A 16324-nucleotide genomic window follows, 5' to 3' on the forward strand; every position below is an offset into this window, starting at 1 on the left:
TCAATCCCTGGGTCAGGAAGATCCCCTGGAGAAGGGAATGGCAACCCAGTCCAGTATTTTTGCGAGGAGAATCCCATGGACAAAGGAGCCTTGTTACAATCCATATTGTTGCAAAGAGTCAGACATGACTGGAGCAATTTAGCCTGCACACATGCATATATATGTATATATATAATATATGAATCACTTAGCTGTACACTGGAAGCTAACACATTGACGTTGTAAATCAACTATACTTCAATAAAAAATAAATTAATTTAAAAAATTAAAAAGGGAGTCTGCAAAAGAATATATACGCGTATAACTGAAACACTGTGCTCTATACCTGACGCTAACACAATATTGTAAATCAACTATCCTTCAATTAAAAAAAAAAAAGCTGACTTCTCTGGTGGGCCAGTAGCTAAGACTCTATGCTCCCAATGCAGGGGCCTGGTTTTGATCCCCGATCAGGGAGCTGAATCCCCCATGCCACAACTAAAAGATTCCCACATGCTACAAAGAGGATGGAAGTTCCCATGTGCCACAACTAAGACCCAGTGCAGCCAAATAAATAACAACAAAAAAAGAAGCAGCAGCAGCAGCGATGGCTTAACCATAAAAACAACAAAAATTGAAAATAAATAAATAAGTTAAATGTGTGTTCTGAAGAACATCAAAAAAAAAAAAAGATAATGACGCAAAAGCAATGAACATATCCATCATGTCTGAATTTCCTCCTGCTTCTTGATAAACACTTCATCCCTCACCCTTCCACACACACACATCCCCAGACAAGCACCAATCTACTTTCTATCACTATTGGTTAGTTTGCATTTTTTTAGAATGATTTTCTATAGGATGTACTCTCATGTCTGGCTTTTTTCCTTCAGTATAATTCTTTTGAGATTCGTATATGTTTAGCAATAATGCATTCTTTTTATTTCTGAGTACTGTTCCATTGCATACAATAGTTTATTTATCAAGTCACCACAATTTGTTTACGAGTCACCCACTGGTGGACATTTAGGTTATTTGTAATTTTTGGCAATTACAAATGAGGGTGGTGTGAACATCGATGTGCATGTCTTTTTTTTTTTTTTTTTTAATCCTACTTATTTGGCTGAACTGGAGCTTGGTTGTGGCATGTGAGATCTAGTTCCCTGACCAGGGATCGAACCTGGACCCAGTGCACTGGAAGCTTGCAGTCTTAACCACAGGACCACCAGGGAAGTCCTGATGTACAAGTCTTTGTGTAGATATTTTTCATTTTTTTTTTAGCGTATATACCCAGGAGTGGAATGCCTGGATCATATGGTGGGTATATATTTAACTTTTAAAGAAAAGTCATTTTCCAAAGTAGTGTACCACAGTGTCCAACCAACTTCTATTACTTAAAAAAAATATATTATTTATTTACTTATGGCTATGTGAGGCCTTTGCTGCTGCTCAGGCTTTTCTCTAGTTGTGGAGAGCAGGGGCTACTCTCTAGCTGTGATCTTCTCATTGCAGTGGCTTCTCTTGCTTCAGAGCACAGGCTGTAGGGCGTACACAATTCAGTAGCTGGGGTGTGTAGGCTCAGTAGTTGCAGCTCCTGAGCTCTAGAGCACAGGCTCAGTAGCTCTTCCCCAACGAGGGATGGAACCGGTGTCTCCTGCATTGGCGTGTGGATTCTTCACTACTGAGCTACCAGGGAAGCCCTCAACTTCTATTACTTTTAACAACAACAATAATAAGCTGGTTGAAAATTTAGTATTTATTTTAATTCATTTATTCCTTGATCAGACAACTATTTACTGGGTACTGCCAGACCCTGTTCTAGACACTGGGGATTCAGTAGTGACCAAGACGCACAAAATTCCCACTCTTGGGCAGCTGGTGTTCGACTTAGAACTTCTCTCAGCCCAGGTGAGTTGGTTTTCTAGGTTGGGACCACACACACGCTAACAGACAGATGACCTGGTCCAAATTCCGGCTCTGCCATTTCCTAACTATGTGGCCTGGGCAAGACCCCTTATCTCTGAGTCTTACACTGTGAAAAGGGGATGCTGATAATACCATCTTTACCTCCTAAGGTTGTGGCATTGTTGATTCACAAACTGGCCTCTGGACATAGAGGGTCAGAAGATGCCAAGAAAGAGGGATGTCCAGATAGAAAAGTGAAAGTGTTAGTCGCTCAGTCCCGTCCGACTCTTTGTGACCCCGTGGACCGTAGCTTGCCAGACTCCTCTGTCCATGAAATTCTCCAGGCAAGAATACTGGAGTGGGTTGCCATTTCCTTCTGCAGGGGCTCTTTGTGACTCGGGGGTCGAACTCGGGTCTCTTGCCTTGCAGGCAGATCCTTTGCTGTCTGAGTCACCAGAGCAAACCTGGTGGTAGACGGCAGGTGTAACAAGCAAGGGAAGGTTCATAGGAGGCTTATCTTGGGCAGCAAAAGATGAGCAGATCTCTGCACCCACCTGCAAGAATCTTCAAATTATATGTACAGAGGCCTTGACTGGGCCGTCAGGTATACCATCTAGATGGTCTCAACACCCTACTTTCCCAGGGTTGTGTACCCTTGGAACAACTCCCATTGTGGGAAGAGTGGGCAGTGTACATTCCAAGGACAGGGGAGGGGGTGAGGAGCTTCTGATGGCCTGGGTCCAGCTCTCGGGTCAACTGGCAGTTATGTGTGTTCTCTTGAAGACCTCCTCCAGCAGGCAGGCAAGCCACTAAACAGTTAGTATCTACCCTTGGGTTGCTGGGGAGCCAGAGAATAAATAAGCGAAACATACTGAAAGGTTGTTGTTGAATCACGACGCCGGGATTCTTGGCCCCCGGAGGAGAAGAACTCAATCCGGGGCCAGAGACGAGGCTTGATCGCTCAGAGCTTTTGTGTAATAAAGTTTTATTAAAGTATAAAGGAGATAGAGAAAGCTTCTGACATAGGCATCAGAAGGGGGCAGAAAGAGTACCCGCTTATTAGTGTTATCAATGAGTTTATATACTCTCCAATGAATCCAAAGAATGTCTGGAGGTTGTAAAGACCTCACCAGACCTACTCCCATAATTTACATTTTAAGATAACAGAATTAGCCAGAAGGTTTAATCCAGAGACTGTCCTTAGGCAGAATACATTGTAGTTATATAATCCTTGTAAAGAGCAGGTCTACTCCCATAATTTACAGAATTAGCCAGAAGGTTTAATCCAGAGACTGTCCTCAGGCAGAATACATTGTTGTTCTATAATCCTAAGGAATGTAGAGAAGGAAAAAAAAAAGTTTGTCCTTTCTTCCTCCTTGAGAATTCCAGACCCCTCTCTCCTTGGGGACCCCTAGACTTCTTATCAACCTGCCTAGGAAATGACTGTCTCATATACCATGCCTCTTTAAGGGTCATGAAATGGTGGCTTGTAGTGATTTTGATTTGCACTTCTTGAATGATGAGAGATATTTATTATCTTTTCAAGGCTTCTCTGATGGCTTGGCGGTAGAGAATCTGCTTGCAATGCAGGAGATGTGGGTTCGATCTCTGGGTCGGGAAGATCCCCTGGAGGAGGAAATGGCAACCTGCTCCAATATACTTGCCTGGGAATTCCCATAAACAGAGGAGCCTAGTGGGCTACAGTCCATGGGATCTCAAAAGGGTTGGACACCACTGAGCACGTTATCTTTTCATGAGCCTTTTAGCCACATGCATATCTTTTTTGGGGAAATCTCCATTTAATTCCTTTGCCTGTTAAAAAAAAATTTTTATTGTTTGGGTTTTGTTGTTGTTGTTGCTGAGTTTTAGAAATCATATATATATATATATATATATATCATATATATTCTGGATATTAATCCCTTATGATTTGTGGATACTTTCCCCTATTCCATGGGTTGATTTTACATTCTGTTGATTGTTTCCTTTAATGCATACTCCCCACACCCCCACCACCACCACCCCCTCCACCACCCCCACCCCCCCACCAGCCCCCCACCCCTCTGGCCATGCTGTGTGGCTTGCGGCATCTTAGTTCCCTTAGAAGGGACTGAAACCAGGCCTACAACAGTGAAAGCAACAAGTCTTAACCACTGGAATGCCAGGGAATTCCCCACACTTTAAAATTTTTGATGTATTCCAGTTAATCTTTGTTGCCTGTCCTTTTGGTGTCATATCCAAGAAATCACTGCCAAATCTAATGTCACAGGACTTTCCCCCTATGTTTTCCTCTAATAGATTTATAGTTTTTACATTTAGGTCTTTCATCCATTTCAGGTTAATTTTTGTATACGTTTTTAGAAAAGGGTCCAACTTTATTCTTTAAAAAAAAAATTTTTTTTTTTTAATTTTCTTGGCTGTGCTGCACAGTATGAGGGATCTTAGTTCCCTGACCAGGGATCTAACCCAGCCCCCTGAAATGGAAGCATGAAGTATTAACCACTGGACTGCAAGAGAAGTCCCCCAACTTAATTCTTTTGCACGTGGGTATCCATCCAGTTTTCCCAACTCCATTCATTGAAAAGACTATTCTTCCCCAGTCAAATGATATGAAACCCTTGTCAAAAATCATTTGACCATACTTGCTGCTGCTGCTGCTGCTGCTGCTGCTGCTAAGTCTCTTCAGTCATGTCTGACTCTGTGCGACCCCACAGATGGCAGCCCACCAGGCTCCCCCATCCCTGAGATTCTCCAGGCAAGAACACTGGAGTGGGTTGCCATTTCCTTCAATGCATGAAAGTGAAAAGTGAAAGTGAAGTCACTCAGTCGTGTCCGACTCTTAGCGACCCCATGGACTGCAGCCCACCAGGCTCCTCCATCCATGGGATTTTCCAGGCAAGAGTACTGGAGTGGGTTGCCATTGCCTTCTCCATTGACCATACTTGTGAGCATTTATTTACAGAATTTGTATTTTTAACAAATTGCTGCTGAGAATAATTGATACATAGTATCAGATTGTTGCAGGAAGAGGGACTGCTTCTGTTACCAAGTCCAAGCTCTTTCTACTGGTCCTAGGCCATCAAGACAAGGGGCTGAGGCAAGGAATTCGACTTTATTTAGAGAGCTGGCTGACCAAGATGGCAGGCTAATGTCTTAAAATAACCATCTTATCTGGATCTGGATACCAGGTTCTTTTAAATATCAGAGATGAAGAGATAAGGAAACACAGAAACATAGTCATTAATCTTGCAAATATCCCCTAGAATTGTAAACCTCAGGAAGATATGTTAATTTCTTCCTTCCTGCCACCTACAGGTGCACAGGGTTCTGAACAAAGGCACTTTAATTGTCAGGCAGAGGGGCAGGATTCTCTGAGGCAGGCCATTATGTATGATCATCATCATAAAAGCAATGGAAAGCAAGTCAGAGAAACTGTTTCAACATGGAATCAGAATTGACTTCTCCATGCAACACTTCCAGGGTCTGAGTGAGGACTCTTTTCTAACATTCAGAGATGAATTGTTTGAGGAGACACCCTTGCTGATAAAGCAAGAGACTTTATTGGGAAGGGGCGCCCAGGTGGAGAGCAGCAGGTTAAGGGAACCCAGGAGAGCTGCTCTGCCACATGGCTTGCACTCTCAGGTTTTATGGTGATGGGATTAGTTTCCAGATTGTCTCTGGCCAATCATTCTGACTCAGGGTCCTTCCTGGTTGCCGAGTGCATCTTTCAACCAAGATGGATTCCAGCAAGGAAGATTCTGGGAGGTTGGCAGGACACAGCATCAGTAGCAGTAGCAAATTCTTCTGAGTTAGTTTTTTTTTACAAGACATAAAATGGGCTGGTGTGTCCTCCCTCCTTTTATCTCCTCCTGAATTCTGGTTACTTATCGGTGACAGCACCCTGTTTTTTTTTTTTTTAATCAGGACCTCCTGCTTTGAGACAATTCAGGCAAGCAGTTAGCATCATGCCTGGCCAAGGCATGTGGTTTTGGTCAATGGTTCCCTAACAAGATAAACAGGAAGGGAGGCTGCACTTTTTGAGAAGTCATAGAGAAGATGATGCAGAGATGCGAGTTCGATCTCTGGGTAGGGAAGATCCCCTGGAGAAGGAAATGGCAACCGGCTCCAGTATTCTTGCCTGGGAAATCACATGGACAGAGGAGCCTGGCAGGCTACCATCCATGGGGCTGCAAGAGTTGGACAAGTTGAACAACTAAACAACCACTGCCACAACAACAAACTGAGCCTTATGTGCTCATTGTAATACATTCAGTTCAGCCGCTCAGTCCTGTCTGTAATACATTAGCATATGTTAAATGACACACCCACAGGCACCATGACAGTTCCAAGGCTGACCATAAAAGGCCAAAATGAGGGCAGTAGTGGCCCAATTCCTGGAAATCCCTGCCCCTTCCCCCAAATAGTTAGAATATTGTTTGTTCATTAGCATATGAAATTACCCAGCCTATAAAAACTAACACTCGCCGCCCCCATACTCCAGAGCCTCTCTCACCTGAGATGACACACATTCTGTCTATGGAATGTGTGTTTCCCAAGATTGCTTTCAGTTTCTGAGGTGACCCTACTTCTGCTTGTGGAGCGTGTTTCTCTCTAAATAAAGTTGCTTTCACTTTACCGCAGCTTGCTCTTAAATTCTTTTCTGCCTGAAGCCATGGACCATAACTTGGCCGCCCATCCTGAATCTTTGGCAGCCTGCCCCATCAAGACCTGTGATGTGACCATTCTCTCGCTCCCCCTTCTCCTCCAACACAGGTAGAGGAAAGTCCGGCAAAGGCCCTGGGCTGGGTGGCTGCCTGGCAGGTGTGGGGAGCAATGAGGAGGTGAGTGAGGTTGGAGCAGGTGATGAGGGGGTGAGTGGGAGGAGATGAGAGTCTGGCAGGTCCTCTGGGAACCTGTGGGTTTCCAGGGCCCTGGGCAGTGCTCAGGCCTTCTCCTGGAGTGAGCTGGGTCATGTGACCCAGGCAAATGGTGGAACTGCAGGATGAGGCCTCAAGATCAAGATGGTGGGTTGTCTCCAGCTGACTTCTGTCACTAGGGCCTAGGATGAACCAGGGGGAAGTGGGAGGCTTATGCTATTAAACAAACAAAATTTCCTCTCACGTTAAAATTTCTTCCCAACATAGTGGAAGGAGGGCTCAACTTAGATTTCAAAGAATTAAAAAAAAAAAAATTGTGTTTCTTACAAACCTAATTTTTGGCCTGAGAGGTAGACCTCCGATCTATTTTTAAAATTTCCTCTGGCTGCCACTTGGAGGGCATGAGGCAGGATTCCCAGGACTGGGAGCCAGGAGGCAGGGGGAGGCTGGGGCTTGGACCATGATGGAGCTGTGGAAGGGGAGGAAGTGTGGGAAAGAGGGAGGAGAGGAAGGGTCCAGGGTGAGGCTTGGGCTCTGGTCTAGGGACTTGGGGATCATACGGGACCCCTGAAATGTGGACTAGAAGGAGGAATGGGTTTCTGGGAGATGCTGTGGCCAGTTTGGGACATTATGGGAATGGGAGTCCAAAAGCAGATATCCAGGAAGAAGCCCAGAGCTTCAGAGTGAAGCCAAAGCCGTAATTAACCAATGATACTCCAAACATCAGCCTTTTAGTTTCACTTTCCCATACTTTGCCTCGTATCCATGTGTCACCTATACACTTAGCTAGTTAATCGTTTTCTTTAAATCGATTCACTTTTCAAAAAATTAAACACGTTTATTTATACAGGAAACATCATTTCACTCCAGGAAGTGGAAAACGGCCATAAACAGAATAGAATAGTACAAATAAACCCAATGATTCAGCAAGGATCAAGGAGAGGTGCTGAGAGCATGGGCTAAAAAGTTGTTGGTGGACAAGTTATTCAGGGTCTCAAGATACTGCCCACAGAGCATCAAAAAGCTGAATTGTGTCCCCTCCCCAAATTTATATGTTGAAGTCTTAACCCCCGGAACTCAGAGTATGATTACATTTGGAGAAAGGGTTTTTAAGAGGTGATTAAGTGAAAGTGAAGTCATACAGATGGGCTCTGATGCAACATGAAAGAAAAGAAAGAAAGAAAGTGAAGTCGCTCAGTCGTGTCCGACTCTTTGCGATCCCATGGACTGTAGTCTACCAGGCTTCTCTGTCCATGGGATTTTCCAGGCGAGAGTACTGGAGTGGGTTGCCATTTCCTTCTCCAGGGATGCAACATGAGTGGTGTCCTTACACAAAGAGGAGATTAAAACGCAGACACACACGCCAAAGAAAGACCACGTTGGGACTTTCCTGGTAGTCCACAGGCTAACACTGCACTCCCGGTGAGGGGGCTGATCCCTGGTCAGGGAACTAGACTTTTCCCACATGTTGCAACTAACAGTTCACATGCTGCAACTGAAAATCCCCTCAGGCCTCAACTAAGACCCAGCACAGCCAAATAAATAAAATAAATATTTAAAAAAATACCCACTCCAGTATTCTTGCCTGGAGAATCCCATGGACAGAGGAGCTTGGTGCTTGGCAGGCTACGGTCCATGGGGTCGCAAAGAGTTGGACACAACTGGAGCGACTGAGTACTGTATATAAGATAGGTAAACAACAAGGACCAAGTGCATAGCACAGGGCACTGTACTTAGCATCTCATAATAACCTGTAATGGAAAAGAATCTGAAGAATATATATATATATACACATATGTATTCTTTAAATATTCTTAAAACTAACACAACATTGTAAATTAACTATACTTCAGTTTTAAGAAACAAACAAAGTCAAAGGCTGAGTCCCCTCTAAGATTCCAGGGGAAAATCCATTCCTTGTCTTTTCCAGCTTCTAGAGGATGCCTACATTCTTTGGCTCCTAGCCACATCGCTCCAATCTGTGTGTGCATCATCATATCTCTTCCTCTGACTCTGATCTCCCTGCCTCCCTCTTATAAGGGATTTACATTGGGCCCACCTGAATCCAGGATAGTCTCCCCATCGCAAGATCCTGAATTTAATCACATCAGCAAAGTCCCTCTTGGGCTTCTCTGGTGGCGCTTATGGTAAAGAATTCACCTGCAATGCAGGACACCCAGGTCTGAACCCTGGGTCAGGAAGATTTCTAGGAGACGGGAATGGCAATCCACTCCAGTATTCTTGCCTGGGAAATCCAATGGACAGAGGAGCCTGGTGGGCTACAGTTCATGGGGTCGCAAAGAGTTGGACACGACTGAGAGACTAACACTATCACTTTTCAAAGTCCCTTTTACCACTTAAGGTAAAATATTCACAGATTATGGGTATTAGCAGGTGGACATCTTGGGAGGGGCATTATTCTGTTTACCCCAGGGAGGATCCAGTCAGAGAAGCTGTAGTTTTAGACAGCAGTGCCTGAGAGAGCTTCACTGAGAAGGTGATGTCTACCTAAAGGGTCTGAAAAAAGGGAAGGAAGGAGCAAGGTGGATAATGGGGAATGGCATGCCAGGAACAGGAACAGCCAGTGTAAAGGTTCAGAGGTCTTTCCTCAGACCTGTTTCCTTTTCCTGGAAATCCCTGCCTCTAAACGACAGGGGTCAGAAGTTGGTGCTGTCCCAGATGCCTCCTGAATCTTGCTTGTGGGGCAGAAGGGTCTGAGATCTCTAATCATCTTTGGTCTCTCGCATAATCTCTATCGCCCATGGTTCCTCAAAGGGCAGCTTGGCCTGCGGAGAGAGGCAGGAGCCTGGGTCAGAAAGGAAACAGGTCCAGCCCTCCCTGCCACCCGCAGTCCTGAGGAGTGATCACCTGGTCCCCGGCGGGGCTCTGTCTGTGCAGGGTCCGCCTGCGGTGCCACTGGCGCAGGGAGGCTCGGACCTCAGAGCTGAGGCCCTTGGGCGCGCGGGCCGTGTCAGGCTCGTAGTGGGCAATGTGGTACAGCGCCCCAAACCACGTGGTCAGGTAGTACCCGGCTATGGACAAGAAGAGGAGGTCAGCGCAGCCATCTCAACTCCCCCGAAGCCCGCCCCCTCCCCAACCCCCGCAGGTTGCCTGCCTTCCCTCCCACTGCAGGCAGGGGGCCCAGGGCGCCCCTCGTCGGGTCCCGGGGTTCTGGGGCTGGGGGCTCACCTTCTCCCCGTAGTTCGTCCGGATCCAGGAGCTCCATGAGAAACTCTACGTCCAGCTGCGTCTCCCCAATGTCTGGACTCCAGATCAGTTCCTCTGTCAGCGCTGGCAGGAATGCGTCGGCCCCCAGGGGCTCTAAGGGAGGGAAGGACAAGCTCTGGGGTTGGAGGGGACGTGCTGGCAACTTCCATCCCATCCCCAAGACTGCGAGTGCCGGCTACCCTTCCACTTTGCGTATGCAAACCACCCTCACCCCGGGTCCGCGTAGAGCTTGCCGTCTTCTCCCGCTCGACGTGCGCACAGCCGCCTGCTGCCCGGCTCCCACAACCCTCAAGTCACTCCACATACAGGTAGACTCAAGAACCCTGCTTTACCTTGGTTCTCCCCACGAGCCAGACCCTCGTAGACGTCACTGCACACCGCCAGCAGGAGCGACACCTTGCGGCGCGGGACGCAGGCCGCGTGGAGGTGCGCCAGGCGCGCATGAATGCGGCTCCGTAGGGCGGGGGCGGGGCTTCGCCTCTCACGCCCCGCCCCCTGGGCTCCCGGAGGCCCCGCCTCTGCCCGCAGGGCTACCTGTCGCCGCCGTAGTTGCCGCAGCTGTGAGGCGCGGAGCGTGCGGAGTCGCATCCACAGGGCGGGCTTCAGAGGCGCCAGCACCGCGCGGTACAAGGCCGCCTCCACTGCGGGGCCTGTAGGGGTTGAGATGGGGTTAGGCAGGGCCGCCAGGTTGACCCATGCCACTTTCTCTCCACTGACCCACCATCACCAATCACCACCCCTCCCTAGTCTCTGTCCACCCACTTGTGTACACGTAAGTGTGAGCACATATGGAAGAAGGATCCTGGGAATGAACAGCCGCTTGGGAGAGACAATATGCGCTGTCACATATGCGTGAAACGGAGCAGTGGTGAACAGAGCAGGTGTTGCTACATGTGGGACAGGGAGCGTGAGTAGAAAAGGAAACAGATGTGCTCAGAGATGGAGAGAACGAAGTTGGATGTGAACACCGATGCAGGGCCAAGAGAAGGCAAGTGTGAACCTGTGGGGGTTCTCAGTTCCCTCTCAGCCCTCCCCCTTACCTAGATCCTCCTCCTTCTGGGGGGCCCCAGGCCCCCTGCTTGCGAAGACAGCCCTGACATCGGGATCCTTCGCTAAATGATCCTGGAGGTCAGTAAGGAGGTGCCGGACGTCCTGAAGCAGCTCTGTGGCCGGGTCCCCAGGCCTGTGGGGGCCCCCAGCATCTGAGGTGAGGCGTGCCCGGAAGCCCCGGAACTGCTTGGCCACGTAGCTGCTCCGGGCCCTGGCTAGAGCCCGGACGTGCTGAGTGAGCATGTCCTCAGGTCCTTCTTCATCGTCTTGGTCATCCTCCTCCTCCTTTTCCTCCTTCTCCTCCACCAGGCTGGCCAGAGCTGGCCTAAGATGGTGTTCCTCTGGGCTGAGTGGGCCTTCCACCCAGGAGACACGGTGAGGGGCTGGGTTCCTGGGGGCTGATGTGAGGAGAGAGTTGGGTTCTGCAGAAGAGCAGCAGCAGCTCCTTCATCCCTCAGGGGCCCCGGGCCTGCTTATCTAACCTGGACCGTGTCTCTCCGCAGTCTCTGGAGTTGTCTCTGCCAGGGTCTGCTCCATCCCGCATCCTCTGTGGGTCTCCAGGTAGAGCTTGTTCACCAGGAAGACCACCCTCCTTGAGGTGTTGAGTTGGTTGCTGTCAGTCTGCAGAGGATCTGGGGGACAGCAGGAGTGAGGTGTCCAAGGGGCCAGCCTTGGAGTCTTAGTGTTCAGCCTCATTATGAGAGGAACTGGGATTCAGTTCCTGGTACCTCCTCACTCAGACCCAGGAGCTGAGCACCACCCCCCTCAACTTTTTCAGGTCCCCTTGTGCTGTGGGCTTAGTCGCCCACTTGTGTCCAACTCTTTGCAATGCCATGGACTGTAGTCTGCCAAGTTCCCCTGTCCATGGGGATTCTCTAGGCAAGAATACTGGAGTGGGTTGCCATGTCCTCCTCCAGGGGATCTTCCCAACCTAGGGAACGAACAAAGGTCTCCCGCATTGTGGGCGGATTCTTTACCATCTGAGCCACCAGGGAAGCCCCTCCAGTCCCCCTTCAGTTCACAGTCCCCTTTATCCTCCCTCAAACCCCGTAGTTCAGTCCCCTAGGTACCATCCTCCTGGACCGAGGAGGTGGATAGGTGGGCTCTTTCTTCCTTAGAGAATCATGTCTCACCTGTGTTTTGGTCTTCAGGCCTCAGGGTAGGAGGGGGCAAGAGCAATGTTCTAGGCAAAATATCCCTGAGAAAAGATAAGCAGGAGCCACAGTGTGGGTGGGGTGTCATAGGGAAGGATCTTCCTTAGCACATTTGATGGATGACCTGTACCTGCTGGCTGATAGGAAGGCCAGGAGATGGGGCAGATCTGGCATGCAGAGCTTAGAGGATTCCAGACACACACCTGGGGTAGTGGAAGGGAAAAAAGGCAAGAAGGAATAAGTTAGAAAACTTGAGGGGTAGCAGCATTCTTTTTTCTGGGACTCTCTCTTCCCCAATCCTGCAGTTCCCCCCAAGAACCTTCAGAACAGAAAAATTTCTAGCCGTTGCAGTCCCCTTCTTTTCCTGTGTTCTTATGCTAGCATCCCACTTATGCCACCAAATATGATTCATTCATTAGGCAACATTTATTAAGATAACTATTTTCAGGCATTGGAGATACATTTGTCAAAAGGCAGATACATTCACTGCCTGCCTGTAGCATACCTTTTAGTGGAGGGAGATGAAAATGAATGAGCAAACAAATAATGCTAAGTGTATAGTGTATTGAGTGCCAGAAATGAAATAGAGAGTGATTGAAAGTGACTAGGGCTATCGTTATCTGTGGTGGTCAAAGAAGATTACATTTCTATAGAGGTCGAAAGGATGGAGACTAAACTAGCCATTCAAGGAAGGGCACTCATACAGGAAAAACAAATACAAAGGCCCTGAAGTTAGGACACATTTAGCCTGCAAGAGCCTGCTCAAAAAAACAGTCTATAGAGCAGAGAGAATGACGGGCAGTAGTGAGCAAGTGCTCACTACTTATGAGCAAGTGCTCATAATCTTATAGGCAATGATAAGGAGTTTATTTTTTTAATATTTATTTATTTGGCCATACTGGGTCTTAGTTGCAGCCTATGGGCTCTTCATTTTGGCATGAAAACAGTTGCAGCATGCAGGATCTAGTTTCTCAACCAGGGATTGAACCCGGGCCTCCAGCATTGGGAGCATGGAGTCTCAACCACTGGACCAGCAGGGAAGTCCCATGAGGAGTTTAATGTTTATCTAAAATGTTGCAGGGCTTCCCTTCTTTGACTTTCTCAGAGAGTAAAGCGTCTGCTTGCAATGTGGGAGACCTGGGTTTGATCTCTGTGTTGGGAATATCTCCTGGAGAAGGAAATGGCAACCTACTCCAGTATTCTTGCCTGGAGAATCCCATGGATGGAGGAGCCTAGTAGGCTACAGTCCACGGGGTCGCAGAGTCGGACACGACTGAGTGACTTCACTTTCTTTTTTTTTTTTTTTTTAAAGATGTTGCATGTCCTTTGCAGGGTTGAAGGCAGGAATGTATAACATCTTGTTGATGTTTGAAAATACCACTCTGGCTGCTATGTCCAGAATGGACTGCAGGAAGAAAAGGGTGGGAGCACAGAGACAAGGAATGTGGCCACTGCAATTGTCTGGGCAAGAGGTGATGGTGGTTAGGATTAGGGTGATGGATGTAGAGAGGATTAGGAAGATTCAGGAGATATTTTACAATGAAAAATGACTGATCTTGGTGATAAATTTGTTGTAGACTGGAAACTTGAGGGTAGGCTCCTTACCTCCAGGAAGCTTCTGGATCTGGTAGGTGTTGACTTCCCCTGATGAAGGTCCTGTCTTCAACACCAGGACCTGTCCGGGATCATGTCCTATGACCAGGAAACTCTGGGGGAAGGGAGACAAAGGCCAAGTTGAAGAGGAATGCTGCAGAAGTCTATTACTATTGCCTGCCTAGTGTCCATTTCCTTTATTTTGAGTCCCACACTCCAAATTTCCTTTAGAAAACTCTATTCCACTCTCTACTCTAGGTCCTGCAGGTTGGACTAACTCTCCCAAGAGCCCTAAGGGTGGGTCCGTGACCTGACCTAGCCAGTAGGATTGAGTGTTCTCTGACCACTGTGGCTGGTTCAGAGATGGGCATATGAACCAAATGCAGCCAATGGAAATCTCCCACAGGAGCTCTTTGGAAAGAGGCCTCTTTTTACACTGGGGTTGCTAACCTGGTAAGTAAGATGTGGCCCTGTGCTTGGGCCAGCCATCTAGAATTGCTTTATCCAAATCTATTCCCTACTCCTTGCAGACCTCTAGCTTCGTTCAGGGCATTAACAGGCCCAGCCATAGCAGATAGGTAGTGATCAATGTAGGCACTGGTTCTCACCTCGGCTGCGTAATTCCCAGGAGAGCTTTTATTTTTTGGTTTGTTTGCTTTATGGCTGCACAGCATGGCTTGTAGGATCTTAGTTCCTCCACCAGGGATCAAACCCGAGCCCTCAGCAGTGGAAGCTCAGAGTCCTAACCACTGGACTGCCAGGGAATCCTTTCCAGGTGAACTTTTAAAAAATAGTGCTACCTGGGCCTTGTCTGTATATTCTGAATCAATTGTGAAGGCTTTTGTTTTTGCTGGTAAAAGGAAAAAATGCAGCTGGTGCCTCCTTTCTTCCTTCCTCCTGCCTGGAATGCACACATGTGCTTGGGTCTGGGGCAGCCGCTGGGCAACCATAAAGGAAGTCTAGGAGAACTGCTGAGATGTCCTTGATGTCGTTTGAGGAGCAGAACTAGAACCTTTAGCTGTCTTTCTGGTTAAGTTAGAAAGATAAAAGCCAGAGATATTGAAGAACAAGTGTTTATTTGCATTGAAAAATATTTAGAATTTCCCAAAGTTTAAAGCAAACCAAGGAATTCCCTGGAGGTCCAGTGTTAGGACTCTGCACTTCCATTGCAGGGGGTCTGGGTTCAAGCCTTGGTCAGGAAATTAAGATCTCAGAAGCTGTGCAGTGTGGTTAAAAAAAAAAAAGCCAAGAAATGGGATGAAGAGAAATATATATATTGTCTGATGTTCAAGATCCAGACATCCATAAAATTACTTTTACTTCTGGACTTTTTGTGCTTCCCTGGTGGCTGAGATGGTAAAGAATCTGCTTATAATGCAGAAGACCCGAGTTCTATCCCGGGGAAGATCCCTTGGAGAAGGGAATGACTACCCACTCCAGTATGCTTGCCTGGAAAATCCCAAAGACAGAGGAGCCTGGCAGGTTACAGTCCATGGGGTCACAGAGACTCGGCCATGACTGGGCGACTAACACTTTCACTTTCACTGGTCTTTTCAGTCATGTGAATCAATAAGCAGGGCTTCGGTTTGCCCGGTTTGTGTTGTGCTTGTCACTGGCAACCGGCAGGGTCCTAACTGGTTCAGGGTATCATGGGGAGGGTCAGAGAGGGTGCCTAGGGGTGAGTACTTACCCCTGGTGGCCACAGGTCCAGAAGGGCTTTCGCACTGTGGGCATCCAGCTCTGGGATCTGCCACACCCCCCATGTCCTCTGAAGGCGAAGGAGTGACTCTGGGGTCCCAAGGACCCTTAAGGGGGTCTCGCCAGCTCCATTCGCCTGTGATGGGATTAGTCTGGGACAGGCAGGGACCAGGAGACCAGGGGACAGAGGAAGGCAGTTGGACTTTGAGATGGGGTCAGAGGTACAGGAAGGGGAAGCCTGGGGGCAAAGGGTCAGAGATGGGGTTCTGGGTCCTGCCTGGGGGTGGGTGGGACTTGGATGGAAGGGGCTTCTGAATCCAGGGAGGCGGAGACAGCCTCAGCAACCCTCACCTCTCCCGGTCCGTGGGGCCTGCTGAGGCCTTGTCCTCTGGCTGGGCCGTCATCCTCAGCGTGCAGGAGGCCAGGGAGCCATGGTCTGGCCTCTGGCAGGGAGGAAAGTATGTCTCAAGGCTGCTCCAGCCCAGGGGTAATATTCCAAATATTTACAACCCACATGGCAGAGACCTGGACCAACCAGGATGGACTTGAGACCCCTCGCTGTGCCAGGTGTTAATTCTTCAGTTCCTGGGTGGTGGGGAGATCTGGGGATCCTAGCGGGGAGGTCGGTAGGGGGAGAGGGACGGGGAGGTAGGGGGAAAGGAAGAGGACTCAAAATAGCAGCTATTTACCAAGTGGTAGGGTAATATTTTTTTAGGGAAGCCCAGGTGCTCAGCTGTAAAGAATCTGCCTGCCAATGCAGAAGAGGATTTGATGCCTGGGTCAGACTGATCCCCTGGAGAATGAAATGGCAACCCACTCCAGTATTCTTTTTTTTTTTAA

At 48.2% G+C, this 16324-nt stretch overlaps 1 protein-coding gene across 1 annotated transcript; it reads right to left on the reverse strand.

The window, feature by feature from the left end:
- Positions 1-8600: 8600 nt before the first annotated feature.
- RINL (Ras and Rab interactor like) lies at positions 8601-15902 on the reverse strand. The gene is made up of 11 exons (XM_068992275.1): positions 15836-15902; positions 15477-15636; positions 13799-13901; positions 12324-12396; positions 12173-12237; positions 11522-11671; positions 11030-11437; positions 10322-10639; positions 9951-10082; positions 9630-9793; positions 8601-9547 (listed from the first exon to the last, which is right to left on the reverse strand). Exons 1-11 carry the CDS (start codon positions 15886-15888, stop codon positions 9485-9487), a joined length of 1689 nt encoding a protein of 562 aa, XP_068848376.1. The 5' UTR covers positions 15889-15902; the 3' UTR covers positions 8601-9484.
- Positions 15903-16324: the final 422 nt, after the last annotated feature.

This window comes from Capricornis sumatraensis, chromosome 20 (genome assembly GCF_032405125.1).
Source record: "Capricornis sumatraensis isolate serow.1 chromosome 20, serow.2, whole genome shotgun sequence".
NCBI classification, from domain to species: domain Eukaryota; kingdom Metazoa; phylum Chordata; class Mammalia; order Artiodactyla; family Bovidae; genus Capricornis; species Capricornis sumatraensis.

Bases quoted from the DNA above. Each gene is read 5' to 3' on its own strand.
- RINL (XM_068992275.1), bottom strand. From the start codon at position 15,888: ATGACGGCCCAGCCAGAGGACAAGGCCTCAGCAGGCCCCACGGACCGG. The intron at 12,397-13,798 runs GTAAGGAGCCTA...CCACTACCCCAG, and splicing joins GATCCAGAAGCTTCCTGGAG to GTGTGTGTCTGGAATCCTCT. The intron at 11,672-12,172 runs GTGAGACATGAT...GCTGTCCCCCAG, and splicing joins GCCTGAAGACCAAAACACAG to ATCCTCTGCAGACTGACAGC.